Below are 17,986 nucleotides of genomic sequence, written 5' to 3'. Positions count from 1 at the left end.
GATCCCCGTGGGAGAGGCTGACGCTTGGGCAGCAGCTCCAGATGCTGCAGTGGGTTCCTTTCTCATCCACCTCCCTCACCTGGAGTAGAGCTGCTGTTAAGGGGCTGGGAAGAATGATTGTTGCTGCTATGTTTGCATTTGTGCTGTGCTGCTCTGCCGATGTGGCCATTTGAGGTCACTTGCAGCAAGCAGCATTGTGGTTTTGAGGTGGAGAGGAGTTACTTCAGAAAGCCACCTCCTGGATCCCGAGTTAGGGTTCAGGTTAGGCTAACTCTAATCCTGCCTGGCAAGCTTGACTCCACAGAACTTCACCCCCTAAGCCTGCAGGTCCCCTTCTCGTTGACTCAGTCCACGTGAGGTATTTTTCTTGGCCAGCTAAGCAATGGTTTAATCACTGGTTCCTAGGTTTGCTCAATGCTGGCCACATCTGTTGAATTCACATGACACGTTGGACTGTTGGAGATGCCTAGTTCTGAGTTTGCAACCTGTTCGAATAGGCCAGTTAAAGACGACCTAGTGGCTGATCAGGCTGTGCAAACCTAATCTGTTGGTGAATTTTAGAATCAACATGGCGACAGGTTGGCAGGTTCACATTCACCCAGCCTGGTGAAGGCTGGGGTGCTCACTGACGAAGCGGCACTGTTTCGCTCTCCCTCTCCTGGTCACAGGTGGCCGTTACTGGATGGCTTGGATCCAAAGGGCAAGATGGGGTGCATCCTGGATCCAAGTGAGTAATTTGCTGGGCATGTTCTCTCTCGTGGGGCTAACCCTGTGGGGCCTGTGCAGAGAGCCGGGAAAAGGCAAAGTGTCCCGGGAGAGCCACCGAGCCTCTGCTGAGAATGGCCTTGCCAGGGGAGGGATGCAGAACCAGAGGTCCAGCGGGGTAAGTAAGTCCAGGAAAGGCTTAAGAAGCGTACCCCTAGCTGCGTTTGCCCCGTGCCATAAAGCCAGACAGGTAAAGCCTTAGCAAGGGGGAGTGGCACTTCGTCAGGAGATGCCTTTGGTGCGGTTGCGCAAACCAGCTCAGCTGAGGGAGGGCCGGAGAGGAGGGGGTGAGGTCAGTGGCTGACGCCGCCAGCAGCCCCATGGCCAAGGAAAGCAAGCGGGGCTTGGCTCTGCCAGCTGACAAGGTACGTCCTGTCTCAGGGCTCAGCGTGTTCCTGGGTTGAGACGGTGGTTTGGGGGAGGGGAGAGGTCAGACATTTTGCCACACCTGGGGGGGTGTTGGGTCATCCATGCTGGGGCTACCTTGCCTTCTGTGCAAAAGAGTGGCCTCGAGAGCCACCAGGAGCTCTGTGTCTGGTTAGGTGCACTCTGCGCACACGTATGTCTGGCGTTGTACAACACTGGGAATGTGGATGCTTGCAAAGCAGGCTGTGTAGACTGGTGCGTTGCCCAAGCCTGGCTGCCAAACAGGGCAAGTCAGCATCCAGTTAGCCATGGATCTGCTTCAGTGGAGGCCAACTTGGAGAGAGGTTTTTCCCCTGGATTTCTGACTCTGGCAGCTTGGCTTCTCTAGTGACCTTGGCCTGTTTGGAAGGAGCCTTGGGCTGCGCATGAACGGTATCTGCTTCCCCTGGAATTCCATGGGAATTCCAGGTGGCCCAGCCCAGTTTGTTGGGGGAAGCTGTTGTGAGGCCATCTGCTAGGAGAGGAGGCGGAGATGGCAGCAAGATGGGTGGGGTCTGGCCTGGAAAGGGTTTCCAGAAGCTGTGGGGCTACCTTGGATCAGCCCCAAGAATGGCCGTTAATATGCATCTGCATGTTTATGATGTCTGAAATGCAGGCTGAAGTCTAGCTTACACCCCCTGAGTTGAATCGGGGGCTAGGCTGGCCAGGCAAGGAGCCTCTCCTGTTCTCTGAGAGCCAGAGTGCGTCGTCCTAGAATTTGCTCAGCTCCATCTCCAGGCCGTTGCCGCCTCCAGGCAGCCAGAAAGCCTCCTGCTTTGTTTATGCAGCCTTGTCGCTCTGCGGCTCCCTCCATTCGGCTGCCAAGGCAGCCAGGAGCCTGCCTCTGCCCTGGTGCTCACCGCTGGCTTTCCAGGGCAGCCAGCATCCCCCTGGTTTTTTGTGCCCAGCAGTGGAGGGCTACTCTGTCTTTGGAAGAGGCAGGGCCAGATTTCGAAAGTTTAGGCTGCCTGCTGTACCCAGTTTTCCATGGCCTGACGAGTCTGGAAGAATAAAGAATGGGCAGCTGTGGGGCTATGCCCTGAAAACCATGTGGGGATTACCACAAGTCAGAACGACTTTGTCAAGAACAAGTCTTCCCAAACTAGCCTTTCTTTTTTTTTTTAATTGGTTAACTGCCTTCAGAGAGTATGGAAAAGCTATAGACGTACCTCTTGACTTTATCAAAGCATTTGATAAAGTATCCTGTGGCATGCTGGTTAGCCAGCTAAGTGTGTGGAGTCCTTGGTGCTCTCCAAGCCCTGTTGTTTCCTTGCAGATGTTTCATGGCCAGGCTAGGCAACTTCTTCAGTGTGAGTTTTTTCACTGAAGATGTTGCCTAGCCTGACCATGAAATGTCTGCAAGAAAACAAGGCTCAGAGAGCACCAAGGACTCCACAGTTCAACCCTGAGCTACAGATACTCTCTTTGATGAGTGTGTGCTAGATGGCGTGATATTAAGCAGAGAGCACTGCTGACTCAAAAATCTTAAGTGTGCATATCATGGGTTCTTCATCAAACTTGAAAAAGGTATCAAGTGGAGTGCCCCAAAGTTCAGGTCTGGGTCCTCTACTCTTCAGAAGCAATCAAATGCACAGGTAGGGGATACACTGTAATGGTACTTGGAATCATAGTAAATTGCAAACAGGATGAGTCAGCAGTGTGATGTGGCTGCAAAGAAGGCAAATGCAATTTTAAGTGGCACCCATCATCATCATCATCATCTTTATCATCATCATTTCATTGTCTTTTGCTTTAGTCAACCCCTCCTCACATTCTTGTACATTTCTGGATTTTTAAAGAAAAGTCAGAAATGGGGACAAGTTTGCAGAAAAGCAGTGAAGATTATCAAGGGACTAGAAACTTAGTCCTGAAGAGAGATGGGACAGGTGTGTACATTTAGCCTTGTGGAAAGTTTGCCAGGGCCTGGGGGACCTGCTAGCACACTTTGAAAAGGTGTTACGTAGATGATCCAGATCTGTTCTCTTGTTCCAGAGTGCAAGAAGAGGAATAAATTCTTTTAAGTTATAGGAAGGCAGTTAAGAGTAGCTCATTAGTGGAACCGGTGGCCCAGGCAGAGAGGTGGTGGTCTTCTCTTCCCCAGATGTGTTCAGGCAAGCCACCTGTCTGGGATGCTTCGGTTTGGATTCACTGAGTGGGGGAATTGGGCTCGATGCCCTCAGGAACCCTTTCTGATGCTCAGACACCCACACCCTGGTCTTTCTGCTTGTTTTCCAGGTCCTGGCCTTGGCACACATTTCCCTGGTGGCCCTCTCCCTCAGGTGAGCAGGAGAGGCCAAGGGATGCAGCTTAGAGCCCCTGCTGGATTCCGGGGGGGGGGGGCGGGGAGGGGACAGGAGGACCCTGCTTGGGTCCCCTTTCCCAGGAGCCTCTGCAGAACACGGGGCTTGGTGGGACCCTCTCAACCATCTGGCCTGAGCCTGGTCTTGTCCTGCCTTCTGCAGGGGAAGGACTGGGACTCTTCAGCTAGAGAGGTTAGGAGCACGGCGGAAATTCTCCACTTAAGCTGGTGCCCATTTGAAAGAGGATGGACGCCCATGGCCTGCCAGAGTAGGCTTCCTTGTCAGCCTGCTGGGGGAGGAAAAGGAGGGCTTGGGAGGGTCTAAGGCGGCTCTTCAGATCAGCCTCCGCGCAGGCTGCAGTGAAGTGGCTGGAGGCTCAGAGGGAAGGAAGGGCCCTGGATACCGCCCACCATGCGGGGCCTGCAGCCTGGTTTGGGGTAGGACAGAGAAGGGGATGGGCTGCAGGGCCAGGCGTGGGAGAGAGGAAGGATACCAGGGTCTTGGAGACTTTCTCATTTTTTGGATTGTGAGCAGCCCCACTCCCTCCATCAGGGGCTGCTGCATGTGTGTGCCACCTCAGACGCAGGGCTGTGGGGGGGGTCAATCCTCTGGTTTCTCTCCCACAGATGCGTTGCCTCAGATGGTTGGGCGCATCTGGCCAAGGGGCGGTTGCTAAATGGGCAGGAAGGAGGCAAGCCCTTGGTTGTGACTTCTCCCTACCCACCACGCCCCAGCCAATGCCAGCTGGAGTTTGGAGGAGGGAGGAAAGGGCCCAGCCCACCAGCCCTGGATGAACTCTTCCGCAGCAGCCGGGCCCAGCTGATCCGCTGAGTTTCTCTTTCAGCTTGCTGGGCAGCGGCTCCATTCTGGCTGTGGCCGTCCGCCGAAGGAGATGCTGCTGTGACCAGGTCTGATGGGTGACTCCTGACTGCCAGGCTGTGTTTGGCAATGGGCTTAACCTGCTTTGTATTTCATTCGTTTTCTGGGTTTACACAAAACACTGAATTATAACATAAACAGGCTGGTTTGGGGTATGTTAAGCCACAAAAAAAAAAACCCAAACAAGTTTAACCCAAACAAGTTTAGGAACTGATAGATCTTTAACTGGCCTGGTGAAACTGGTTGTCTTGATGGCCTGCTGTGTTTTGATTGAGATCTGAAAGTCTGAAGGAATTCTTGCAACGCAGACCTCAGCCAAGATTCAGATCCTCACTGTGGTTGGAGGCCAAGCTGATGCACAGCTGCAGCAACCCAACAAGGAAGCTGCCTGTCCTTGGAGGCTAACCCAACTACAGTTACAGAGTGCAGAGTTTGGTGAAGCCTATTCGGTGTTCACCGGCTATGTATTTTATTGATTTGTTTGTTTATTAATTTTTTATCACCGCCCATCTCCCCTGAAGGGGGACTCTGGTATACAATAAAACTAGAGTAAAATTATACAATAAAACTAGAGTAAAATTCGAAACAGGGTAATAATACAATAAGCATAAATATAGTTACAAATAACAATAAAAATATAGATAGAATAAAATCCGGATGGCTAAAAGTTCTTCTCTCAAACTCTGAACATGAGGGCCATTCTGGGGTCATTCTAGGGCGCTAGCCATCCCCAAGAATGGCTATTCCCCTTCTGGTTCCACCCCAGCTGACAAAACCAGCTTTTTAACTTTTTTTCGGAAGTTCAGGAGCAAGGGGGCCTGTCTCACCTCTGGGGGGAGAATGTTCTAAAAGGCGGGAGCTACTGCAGGAAGGCACACTTCCAAGACCCCACAAGATGGAATTCTTTTACAGATGGGGACCATAACATGCCCTTTCTACATGACGAGGTGGGATGGGTCAATGTGATGGGGATGAGATATCCCTCAGGTAGCCTGGCCCCATGCCATGTAGGGCTTTAAAGCTGATAACCAACACCTTGAACTGGACCCGGAAGCAAACTGGAACCCAGTGCAGCTCGTGTAGCAGGAGTGTTACATGTGCTGACCTTTGTGCACTCAAAATTACCCACACGGCTGCATTTTGGACCAGCTGTAGCTTCTGGATATTCTTCAAGGGTAGCCCCATGTAGAGCGCATTACAGTAGTCTATATGGGAGATAACCAGGGCGTGATTGACTGAAGGCCCTCTCAGTCTAGGAAAGGGTGTAACTGGCACACAACACGAAGTTTCACAAAAGCCCTCCTGGCCACAACTGCCACCTGCTCTTCAAGCAGGAGTTGTGAGTCCAAGAGGACCCCCAAGTTACGCACCAGGTCTGTCTGCGGCAGTGCAACCCCATCCAGAACTAAATATGACAATTTCCCGGATACCGAGGAGCCATTAATCCACAGCCACTCTGTCTTACCAGGGTTCAGTTGTAGCCTGTTGTTCCCCATCCAGACCCCCACAGCCTCCAGGCACCTGGGAAGGGTGGCCACGACATCACTTACTTCACCTGTGATGGAGATGTATAATTGGGTATCATCCGCATATTGGTGGTACCTCATCCCATGGTGATGGATGATCTCACCCAGTGGTTTCATGTTGATGTTAAAAAGGAGCAGAGAGAACACCGAGCCCTGTGGTAGAAGGGGCCATGGCCTGGATCTCTCGCCCACTATCAACACCAATTGGGACCGGCCCTGGAGGAAGGAGGTGAACCAGCGCAAAACTACACCACCCACTCCTAACTCCCTGAGCTGACCCAAAAGGATACTGTCCTAACAGCCAGGAAACACGCTGAGACAAGGAACCGGTCTCTAATGTTTATTGCTAGTAAATAACAGGAATCCTAACAAACTGAAGAAGCGTGGGAAAAACCCAGACATATAAACCCCAAAGGTTAAGGCGGTCCCGATCTGTGTCTCTTTGAATGGCTGACCAATTCCTCAGTGCTACGCATGCGCTTAACAGTCTGGATGGGAGCCCCCTGCTTGCCATCCTTACTCATGACATCACCCTCCCCTCCAGATTCACATTCCATTTCAGCCCCCTCCCCTCCAGAGTCTTGATAAGATGTGCCGTCTGCTTTTAAGGTCCCATGGGAACTGGGCAACGATGGAAAGTCTTCAAAGGAAAACTCCTCCATGAACGAATCAGTGCTGCTCTCCAGGTCTGATAACGCTTCTGGGCCAGGTGGCTGCTGCTGGAAAACATCTAGATAATTAGAAAAGTCATCCCCCCTCCCCCCTGGGAAATGCAGGCCCGAGGTGGAGGGCTGCGGCTCCCCCACCTCCTCTCTAACTGGAGTGAAGGCTTCAGGCGGGGGGGGGGGGGGGGAAGGTGCACACTCACGAACTCTTCTGCTTGGCCTTCTTCGGCCTGCTCAGCCGAAAGAGGAATCTCTGGTAGAGTGCGAGGCTTGGGTTTGTGAGGGAAAAGCTGATGAAAACGATGAACCAGTGCTGGAGCATGCACATCCCTGGCATTCTCCCACGTGTGCTCTTCCTCAGGGTACCCTTTCCAGTGTATGAAATATTGGATGCCCCTTCCCCTCCTCCTAGAGTCCAGAATTTCCTCCACTTCGTACTCCTCCTCTCCCTCCACAATTACTGGAGGTGGGGGGGGGCAGTTGCGATCGCAAGGCACTTGGGAGAGGGTCTTTGGCTAGCAAGGCTCTGTGAAACACTGGATGGACTTTCATGGATGCTGGGAGCTGTAAGCGATAAGCCACTGGATTTATCTGCTGCGCCACAGTGAAAGGGCCCACAAACTTAGAGTCCAACTTCTTGGAGGGTCTGGTAGAGTTCAAAAACTTGGTAGAGAGCCACACTTTGTCTCCTACTGCAATCGCTGGCCCTTCCTGTTTGTGAGCATCTGCCGCCCTCTTGTAAGCACTCTTTGCCCTGTTCAGCTGCTCCTTTAACAACTCCTGTGTGGCTTGTTGCTCTTTAAGAAAATCAGCCGTGGCTGGAACAGTTCCCTGCTGGGAGGAGGTGGGCAACACCCGAGGGTTAACCCCATAGAGTGCCTGGAAAGGGGACATCTTGGTAGAGGACTGTACAGAATTATTAGATGTAAATTCTGCCATGGGCAGCAGGGCTGGCCAATTGTCTTGCCGATAAGTGGTGTAACACCTGAGATACTGCTGTAACCACTGGTTAATTTTCTCGGCTTGCCCATTACTGGCAGGATGATGCGCTGATGACAGGTGGATCTGGACCCCTAATGACTGGAAAAGGGCCCTCCAGAACCTGGAAGTGAACTGTGGGCCTCTGTCACTCACCAAGTGATTCACCATGCCTCTATACCTAAAAACGTGGTCCATGAACAACTGTGCTGTGGCTGGTGCAGATGGGAGGCCCTTGCAAGGAATAAAATGTGCCATCTTTGTGAAAAGGTCCACCACCACCAGTATGGAAGTCAGCCCCTGGACCGGGGGTAAATCAGTGATGAAATCCATGGAGATAGTATCCCAAGGCTGACTAGGGGTGGGTAGGGGTTGCAATAGTCCTGTGGGCTTCCCTGGGAGAGGCTTGGCTCGTCTGCAGGTGTGACAAGAAGCAATGTAACCCTTTATGTCTGCAACCATCTTAGGCCACCAGTAGTCTCTCAGAGCTCTATGGAGAGTTTTGAAAATGCCTCCATGGCCTGCCGTTTGGTGGTCATGACACAGTCTCAGTACTTCTTCCCTCAATGAAGGGGGGATATACAATCACCCACTATGCCAGAGGATTCCTGCCTCCACATTGAATGGGGAGTCAGTGTCTTGCGGGGCCCTCTGGAGGTCATCCATCCTGGCCCTGGCATATGGGTCCTGTTGCTGCTGAGCTCTGACTCTTGTAAATAGGTCCTCTGCTTGTCTGCCTGCTGCTAAAATCTCTGTCTGGCTCCCCCTCATAGACTGATCAAAGTTGTGAGGTTGTAATATAGTAGCCTGTACCTCCTGGTGAGTGGCGGGGTTTGCCTGAAAGGATCGAGACAGGGCGTCTGCCAAGCAGTTTTGCGCCCCAGGCACATAAGAAATAACAAAATTGAAACGGGAGAAAAACTGGCTCCATCTGATCTGGCGTGGGGTGAGGGATCTGGTGTTTTGTAGAAGCTGTAAATTCTTGTGATTGGTGCAAACTTTCACAGGAAAGGTCGCCCCTTCTAGCCAGTGCCTCCACTCTTGGAATGCTGCTTTAATTGCCAGCAACTCCTTGTTAAAAACATCATAGTTTCTCTCTGCTGGTGAGAGCAGGCGTGAAAAAAAGGCACAAGGAAGCAATGTATTCTCGGCTTTGTTTGTATATTGCAATAACACTGCCCCAATGGCAATATCTGATGCATCTGAATACATTATGAATTGCTTCGTGGGATCAGGGTGTCTTAACAGCGGCTGGGATGCAAAGAGCTGCTTAAATTCTTGGAAGGCTGCTTGCTATCTTTCCCCCCAAATGAATTTTGCTCCTTTCTTCAAAAGCTGTGTGAGGGGTCTAGCGAGATCACTATAGTTTTTTATGAAACGCCTATAGAAATTATAAAGTCCTAACAGTCTTTGTACATCTTTAACATTTCGGGGAGGTGGCCAAGAGAGAATTGCCTGGACCTTAGAAGGATCCATGGATATGCCTTCTGTTGAGACTTAATAGCCCAGGAAATGTACTTCAGTTAAATCAAAGGCACACTTCTCTAGCTTGGCGAACAGCCTGTTCTCTCTCAGTCTTTGCAAGACATGGGTTACGTGAGTTGTGGCATCCTCAGAGAAAATTAATATGTCATCTAGATAAATGACCAGATACTTATCTAGTAAATCAGAGAAAACTTGATTCATAAATCTGGAAAATATGGCTCCTGCATTAGACAAGCCAAAGGGCATAACAAGGTACTCAAATTTTCCAAACCTGGTGTCAAAAGCAGTCAGGTATTCATGCCCCTCTTTCACCCGGATCAGATTGTACGCACTCCTGAGATCCAACCTGGTAAAAATGCATGCCTTCTGTAAGCGATCTAGCAGATCCGAGATTAAGGGCAGAGGATAGGATTCTCTTTTTGTTTGTTTATTTAAAAAACTGAAGTCATGGACCACTCTCATGGGTGTCTCCTGGGTTGCAGGTGCCAACGGGTCAGGCTTCTTTGGTACGAAGAAGGTAGGAGCAGACGCTGGGGAAGTAGATGGTCAGATGAAACCCTTTTGGAGATTAGAATCCAAGTAATCCTTTAAGGTGGCTAGTTTCTTGGGGGACATGGGATATTGTTTCCTTGCTGGAATCTTGGCTCCTGGTATCAACTCAATGGTGCAGTCACAGTCCCTATGGGGGGGTAGTGCTGTGGCCTCTTGTTCGCTGAAAACGTCTGCGAAATCTGCATACTTGGCTGGCAACTGGACTCCCCCTGCTACCGTGACTGCGTTGGTTGCTGGAGAGCGTGGAGTGGCTTGAATCTTGTGGTGCTGGCATTCCTTAGCTGGGAAGGAGATTGCTCCTGTAGTCCAGTTCAGCAATGGGTTGTGAATCCTCAGCCAAGGCGTGCCTAGGATTACCGGTACATTTAGCGATGCAGTAACATAAAGCTGGATCCACTCAGTGTGGTCTCCCGTTGTCAGTTGCACCGGTTCTGTGAGCCTTCTAATCGGCCCTGCCTTGAGGGGCTGGCCGTCAATGGTCTCCACTTCTATGGGGCATGGCAATTCTCTGGTCGGGATGTTGAAGTCTTGTACGGTCTGCACGTCAATAAAATTGGTTGAAGCTCCGGAATCCACAATGGCCTCTAGCTTGACCTGGTGCTCTGGGCTGATGTGCATGATTACGGGTAAGTAGTAAAAGGCTTGCCTGGAATCCTCGGAATGAGCCCTCCTTAATTGATTGATGGTCCCCCTGCTGAGCTCTGTGGAGGGAGACCGATGGAGTTTCCCTGGTTGGAAGCAGAGGCGGAGATGGTTTCCTGTTTCAGCTGCTTGCCTTGGGGGTCTTACTGAAGTTGCTTGGCCTCTCGCTGGGCAAGCTCTCACCATGTGCCCCTGGGCTCCGCAGTAGAAACAAAGGGCTCTCTCTCTCCTTCTCTGCCTCTCAGCCTCGGAAATCAGTCTCCTGCTTGCCCCAATCTGCATTGGCTCCTCTTGTGCTGAGTGAGTGGATGCTACGGAGTGAGCTGGAAATCCTGAAAATGCTCTGAGTGTCCTGTTTCTCCCCGGTTGCATCTGCCTGAGCTCTTCTAGTCTGGCATCTATGACCACCGATAACTGATATAAGCCTTCTAGGGTAGCTGGTGTTCCCTGGCGCACTAATTCATTCTTAATTTCCTCATCCAGCCCCTGTTTGAATTGGTCTTTCAAGGCACTCTCATTCCAGTCCAGATCTCCTGCTAACAACTTGAAATCAGCAATGTAGATTCCCACCCTCTTGTTACCTTGCTTGAGCTTCCGAATCTCCTGGCTGGCCGTGGCCTCTCTGATCGGGTCGTCAAAGTGTGCTCGGAACCCTGCCAAAAAATTCTGGTAGTCGTTGAGAATCGGGTCGTTGTTCTCCACCATGGGAATAGCCCATTTGGCTGCTGGTCCCTTTAGCAGGCCTAGGATGAAGGTGACTCTGGTTCTGTCTGTGGGGAACTCTGCCAGTCTGCTGTCGAAGAACATAGTGCACTGTGTGAGAAAGGCTCTCAGCTGTCCTGCTTCTCCTCCAAATTTCTCTGGTAGACTGCCCTGGGATCTCAAGACTACTGGCGGAGCTGCTGCTGCTGCTGCTGCTGCTGGCGCCGGTTGTGGGTTAATTGGAACTGGTTGTTGTAACTGCTGTAGCATGGCAGCTTGTAATGTGTTGATCTGGAGATCTACTTGTTGTTGGTGTTGTTGCAGGGCTGCTGCCAATTGTTGGATGGCAAGCCGCATTTCTTGGTTTTCTGAAGACATTTCCAAACGTCTCTCCTTAATTTCTTGTTCCTCCCTCTTTCGATGGGAGTAGGAGTTTGTTAGGATTGATGTCCTAACAGCCAGGAAACACGCTGAGACAAGGAACCGGTCTCTAATGTTTATTGCTAGTACATAACAGGAATCCTAACAAACTGAAGAAGCATGGGAAAAACCCAGACATATAAACCCCAAAGGTTAAGGCGGTCCCGATCTGTGTCTCTTTGAATGGCTGACCAATTCCTCAGTGCTATGCATGCACTTAACAGTCTGGATGGGAGCCCCCTGCTCGCCATCCTTACTCATGACAGATACCATGGTCAATGGTATCGAAAGCACTTCCACCATTCTGTCATCCATAAGTGTGACCAATGCTGTTTCCATCCCATAGCCGGGCCTGAAACCTGACTGAAAGGGGTCTAGATAATCCATTTCATCCAGAGTCCTCTGGAGCTGCAGTGCCACCACTTTCTTAGCCACCTTCCCCAAAAAGGGGAGGTGGGAGACTGGATGAAAATTGTCCAGTACAGTAGGGTCCAGTGATGGCTTTTTGAGGAGGGGGCTCACCGGCGCCTCCTTAAAGGTTGCTGGAAACACCCCCTCACTCAAGGATGTATTTACCATTGTCTGGACCCAGCCACATGTCACCTCCTGAGCAGCTTTCACCAGCCAGGAGGGACGTGGATCTAATTGGCACGTGGTGGCATTTACAGTCCGGAGGATCCTGTCCACTTCCTCAGGTCCAACAGAGTCAAACTGTTCCCAGATAACTGGGTAAGCACATTCCCCAGGTATCTCCCCAGATCCTGTCCTACGCTTGGAGTCCAACCTGGAATGGATCCGAGCGATTTTATCCTGTAGATGCCAAGAAAACTCAGCACGGCCCTGTAGATGGATTTCTGAGTCACCTCCCCCCAGAAGGGATTGGGTTATCTTAAACAGGGCTGCTGGCCAGCAGTCTGTGGATGCAATAAGAGCGGAGAAATAATAATGTTTCACTGCTCTTACTACCACAAGGGAGGCCTTAATAGCGGCTCTAGCTTGTATTCGGCCAGATTCGGTCTTTGTCTTCCTCCAGCAGCACTCTAAACATCTCTTAACCCTCTTCAGAATCCTCAACTCCTCCGTAAACCACAGGGAGTGTCAGGTTCAATGGAGCAAGAGAAATCGCACAGGAGTGATCCTGTCCAAGGCCCCAGCCACTTCCCTGTTCCAGGCAGCAGCCAGGGCCTCCACTGAACTGTGCAGCAGATCCTCGGGTATAACCCCCAGCTCCCTCTGAAACCCTGCTGGGTCCATCAGTCGCTGGGGGTGGACCAGTCAAATGGGTCCTGCCTCTCTGCAGAGGGGGGGTGGCATAAAAGAATCTCAGGGCCACCAGGGTATGGTCTGACCATGACAATGGGGACAACTGTAACTCTCCCCTCAGATCACATTGCCACTGCTCTGACAAGAAAACTAAATTTTATCTTGCTGCTTCATTTAAAAAACCCTTCATTTACTACAAAGTATAGTAAAATTCTATAAATAACCCAAAATGGAGATCAAAGCACTCTAATACAGCAAAAACAATCTACCTGGAGTAGCTAGTTACTGGGGAAGGCCATGTGCAAAAATGCCTAAAATGCATCTGTTGGGGCAGAGGGCAGAGTGGAGACCGTGGAGGCACTGCCAGGCAGGATCCACCCAAGTGCCCAGGGACCCTGCTATAAATGGATCCATTTTTATTAACCCAGGGCAGGTTCTGCATCAGATGACTGAGCCAGCACCAGCCCTGGGACTCTCGGCAGCCGAGACATGAGCTGCTGCCCTGGGGTGAGCAGTTGAATTAGGGCCCGGTGCAGCTGGCTAGCTCATGCTGCCAGGACATGGAGGGCTCGTTGAAAGATGGCTTTGGCAGTTGCACTTGCACTCGCTGGTCCGTTTTGTAGAGCGCAGAACTGGGTGGGTCAACCTGCTGGTGGGCTGGATGGTGCTTCTGACCTGTTGCTTATCTGCAGCTCCGGCCTCTTGTCCTCCTCTCGCTTGCTGACTTTCTGGGTGCTGCGGTGCTGATCTCCACCCTGGCTGTCCACCTACTTCCCAACCACCCCTTCGGTGCAGCCCATAGGTTCTGCCTGTATGGGCTGGTGTTTGGCATGGTAACGCTGCTTCTCCTCATATAGCACTGAAGGGGGTGGCAGGTATGGGTTGTCCAGGGGAGGGGGGCGGTCCCCTGCTGGCTGTCCGGGGGAGGGGGGTTGGTAGGTCAGTTCCAAGTCCTCCAGCCAGTCTGGTTTCTCCAAGAGTAGAGCAGGTCTCCTCTTCAGCGGAAGGTCTCCTTGCCTCCTTGTGCATTTGGGGTCTGGAAAGGGCCTGCTTCCATCTCTTTCCTCTTTGGCCCTCCCTAGCAGGCAGAACAGAAGGCTCTTAACTTGGAGGGGCTGTCCTGAAGCCAAGGAAGGAAAGGCTGTTGCGGGTGGGATAGTGATCTCCTTTGCAGCATCCGCATGGCCTCCCTTCTCTTCCCCAGATGTTCTACACCATCTCTCTCCTGATGGTGCTTGTTTATGCCTGTGAAGTGAACCGGGCAGTCAGAGGCTGGAGAGTGACCCAGTGCTCCAACACGCAGGTATGGGGACCCTGGAAGTGCTTATGATGCAGCCTACCTTCCCCAGCACTTTGCCTTGCCCCTCCTTTCCCTTGCCCATGCTGCTGGAGCCATGTAAAATTCTTGCCCGCTTGGATATGTGGATTGATGGAGGCTAGTAGAAACCAAGCTGGAGGATGGATTTAAGAGTCCCTCTGCTACGCCACGCTGTTACCCAGAGGACAGCCACAGGTTGGAAAAAGGTCTGGCCGGGCATCCCCACTCTCTGGGCAGAAGCCTTCGCAGCACCTGGGCTACCTGCCATTCCAGCTCTGAAGTGGCATTCAGCAAGGGGGGTGGCAGCATGGGGGTGTCCCTGGGGTGAGCAATGGATGCTGCCTGAGCCCAGTGGGCAGGATTGTCTCTTGCAGTTCGGTTCGGATGGGAGGCTGGCTGCCTCAGCTGCCTTTTGCCAACAAGGCAGACTCTCCTCTTCCCCCCCCCCCAAAAGTAACAGCCCCTCTGCTTGTCCTTCCCTCCAAATCTGTTTTACTCCCCCTCAAAGGAGAACAGCTCCTGCTTCCCCAGAGTCCAGCTGGCCCTGCCCTATGTCCTGGTCTGGTAGGTAGAGCGTGAGGGCTCCTGTGGATGGCCGGAGGGGTGTCTCCTGGGGAAGGCCCTCCTGGCCCTCCAGGGCCCCTCCCCAGTGGTTTCTCCTCTGCCCTCCAAGGCTGCTCCCTGGCCTGGTGGTTCTGGCCCTGCTGGTCCTCCGCAGCGGGTCCCTGGGAGGCATGGCCCTTCTCCAGCCTTCGCCACAGGCAGGCAAGGACTCCTCGGGGGGCTCCAACCTCTCCTGCTCCAGGTGGGTGTCTCCCTCACTGGGGCGGGGGTGGGGGGCAGAGGCCTGTGCATGGGGCAGCCCTCCTTCCAGACCTGGTGACTGGGTGAGGGGTTTGAGGCCCTTCCTTCTCACCTCCTTTCTTCCCCCTCCAGCTGCCTGATTCTCATCCACCTCTCCCAGGACACCTGCTATGAGGTACAGCAGCCTTGGGTCAGTTGCTTCCCCTGCTCGCCCTCCCTGCTGGGGAGCGAAAGCATCCCTGACCAATGGTGGCCCAGCCTCTCTCTGGGGTCTGCTAGTGGAGGGGAGCTGCCCTTTCCTCAGGTGGCGGCTTCGCTGCTTGATTCCTGTTACGGTCAGGAAATTCCTCCTCCTCCTTGGATTTCCAGGGAAGAAACGGGTGGACCCTAGCGGAACCAACAACCACGGCAGAATGAAGAGCCAGCAAGTAGACCTGCTCTTTGTAATTCCTCTCTGGGAATTGGGATTGCCCACAGGTGCTCCAGAGAGCTACTCTTTGTGAGGAGACTGCAAGAAAGCAGTCTCCGGCGGGTTCAGAGCTCTGGGAGATGAGGGAATAGCTGACTTGCTAAATGTAATGGTATGTGGGAATGACCTTGGGAGATGGGGCAGAGAGACGCTGCCTAGGGAACAGTCTGGATGAGAGAAGGTATAGCCCACAGCTGGATAGTGGGTGGGGCAAGATGCTCAGAAGGGACCCTCCCTAGTCTCTCAGGTTGTAAGGGAGACAAGGGGGTGGGGTGGGGGCAGAATTGTATTTTCAGACTTGCAAGATTCTGTCAAGGTAGCTTTACAGTAAAGTAGGGTTCGCTCATCTGGTCGTGTTTCCTGTCTGGTCCACCTTATAAGGCTGACATCAATCTTGCAAGTCTGAAAGTACAATTCTCCCACTGTCACCTTTTTTCTTTCTTTTCTATTTTTCTATTTTTTTCTTCTTTCTATTTTTTCTTTTTATCCTTTTTTTTAGTTTGTATAAGTTTTTATCTTTATAATCGTAATTTTTAATGAAATTGCTAATAAAACAACAGGAAATTCCTCCTCCTCCTCCTCCCCAATCCAAATCTGTCTCCCTGTAGCTTCAGTCAGCTGGTTCTGGTCCTGCTGTCCAGCACCACAGAAAGCAAGGCCTCTCTCTCTCTCTCCCCCCACCCCCACCCCCCCAGCACTCAGGCAAGGAAAGCAACATCTTCTTCCTTGTGTTTGTGGCCTTGGTTGTGTCCGGCTGTGTGGTAAGTGATGTGTGTGGCCTGTCCTCTTCTGTGGTGTTGACTGCTGGGTGGCGGAGAGAGGGAGAAACGAGAAGACCCCACCCCTGGCAGAGATGGGGGGGGGCTCATCCTGGATGGAGTCATCTTGTGGAGCTGCCCCAACCTCAGAGGAACTTCTGCCTTCCTTGAGGGGCAGGGTTAGCAAAATGTAGCCCCCAGAACCTTCCCTGCCAAAAATTCTGCCCTCCCTTCACCTGCCATCAGCCTTTTTTCAGCCTTTGGCTGCCAGGAGGGAGAATGCATTCTGCACCGGGTCTAACGCAGCCCATGGCACTGAATGCCACTGACTTATGACATCTAGGTATAATCATCCTGGGATGCCATAGAGGCCACTTAAAATGAACCAGTCAGCCCTAGGTACCACAAAAAGTAGGGGAAGCTGGTTCAACTGCATGCTAAAATGTGGCAGGGCTTCCCACCGCACATCATACTAGAGTACGCCCAGACCCATTTTAACTTGGTTTATCATGTAGATTGAAGGCAGTTAAGTGCATAAAGCAAAGAAAGCAGAAGGTTCTGCTTTCTCTGAAGCTACACAGGGTAACTGGAAGCACAAGCCAGATCAAGGGGCTGCGTTAAAGCTTTGTGCTAAGGTGGGATTTCTTTCACAAGCCAAGTCGCCACTTTATAGGAAATGACAGCTTACACACTACAGCAGAAGGTTTCACTCCTTGCCCCAGGCCAGGCCAGGCCAGGCCAATCGCAGAAGAGCGACCGTGTTCTTACGGTGTGCAGTGCTGGGTTCAGCTCTTCTGGCCTCACCTTGTCTGTGACCTAAAAACAGACTTTTTCCCCACTTGCTTAATTTAATGTGAAATGAAGCAATCTGTGTTACCAAGTGAGAACAAAAAACAGCTTGGTCTATCACAACTAAAATTTTATTAGCATGGACTTTAATTTTGTTAGTTTTAGTGTGGAGTTTTACAATCGGTGATACAGCTCTGTCATCGTGGCCCTTTAAATCAAGGCAGGCCACCTTGTGTGGGTGACGGCCACCTTCAGAAGTCTGACCCGTTGGCTGCCAGGGTGGGCATGGGGCCTCCTGAAACCTCTGGCTCCCCAGAGACACATGTAAGAGGCGGCTGTCTGCCTCCTCCGGGATCTGCTCTGCCAGGCCCATGTCCCTTCCTGGGCAGGCGGGCTCCCCCCACGCGTCAGGTGCAGCCACTCATTGTCTCTCCTCGTCTAAGGGGGCCAGTGGGGAGAGGAGGTGGGGTGTGCTTTGCAGCAGCCCAGAAGGGAAGCCAGCTGAGGCAGAGAATTGGCCAGGCCCCGAAGGGGGTGATAGGGACGCAGGGGGCCATACTTGCCCAACACAGCGGAGACGTTCCTTAGGCCGGCCAGCCTGTTGTCCACACACGGACTTTTGGAGTGGAACGGGCAAGGAAACCGGAGGCCTGGGGCTGCTGCCTTTCCTCCAGTGCAGACTCCTGTTACCGCATCCCTCCTCTGCAGAGGGCCCTGAGCAGATGTGGGGCCTCCCCCGCAGTTTCTACACACACCAGTGCTGGATCATGGCGGGCTCCCTGTGACTTGGCCTTTTCAGCCAGGCCTGGTTGGCCTCCCCTGCCAATGGGGCTGTTTCATCTGCTGCTTCAATTGTGCCCCAACAACCCAGGGCAACAGGCTTCGCTGTTTGTCTGCTAGCCTAGCCTAAGCTCGTCCTTCTGGTGGGGGCCCATCTCTCCTGCCCAAGATTTGGATGTTGTGTTCCTGATGCCGCTGCTGTCCCTGGACAGGTTCTATACTGTAGGGCGAAGAGTTGGCAGTGCTACGGCCACAGTGTGCTACAGAGCGATGGCCTCGCCAGCAGAAACCACACCACCCGCAACTTCCAGCTGATCCTTGTGCTCTGCTGGATGCCAGGTCAGTGGCTTTTTGTCCTTGATCTGGCTGGGTTCTTGGCCTGGCCTGCCCACTGCCAGCGTCAAGGAAGTGCTTGACCCACATTACAGACGGGGCCAGAACAGGTGCCAGCAGCACCGGAACCCGGCAGGCTGAGCTGAAGCAGCC

General features: G+C 52.4%; 1 protein-coding gene across 1 annotated transcript; it reads left to right on the top strand.

The window, feature by feature from the left end:
- The first annotated feature begins 1,021 nt into the window (after positions 1-1,021).
- LOC134501122 (uncharacterized) lies at positions 1,022-17,308 on the top strand. The gene is made up of 10 exons (XM_063308716.1): positions 1,022-1,130; positions 3,406-3,449; positions 4,315-4,378; positions 13,275-13,415; positions 13,787-13,885; positions 14,409-14,464; positions 14,574-14,705; positions 14,837-14,879; positions 15,869-15,981; positions 17,110-17,308. Exons 1-10 carry the CDS (start codon positions 1,086-1,088, stop codon positions 17,306-17,308), a joined length of 936 nt encoding a protein of 311 aa, XP_063164786.1. The 5' UTR covers positions 1,022-1,085.
- Positions 17,309-17,986: the final 678 nt, after the last annotated feature.

This window comes from Candoia aspera, chromosome 7 (genome assembly GCF_035149785.1).
Source record: "Candoia aspera isolate rCanAsp1 chromosome 7, rCanAsp1.hap2, whole genome shotgun sequence".
In the NCBI taxonomy this organism is placed as follows: domain Eukaryota; kingdom Metazoa; phylum Chordata; class Lepidosauria; order Squamata; family Boidae; genus Candoia; species Candoia aspera.
The sequence above is the reverse complement of the archived record's forward strand: the minus strand, read 5'-3'. Positions and strand labels throughout refer to the sequence as shown.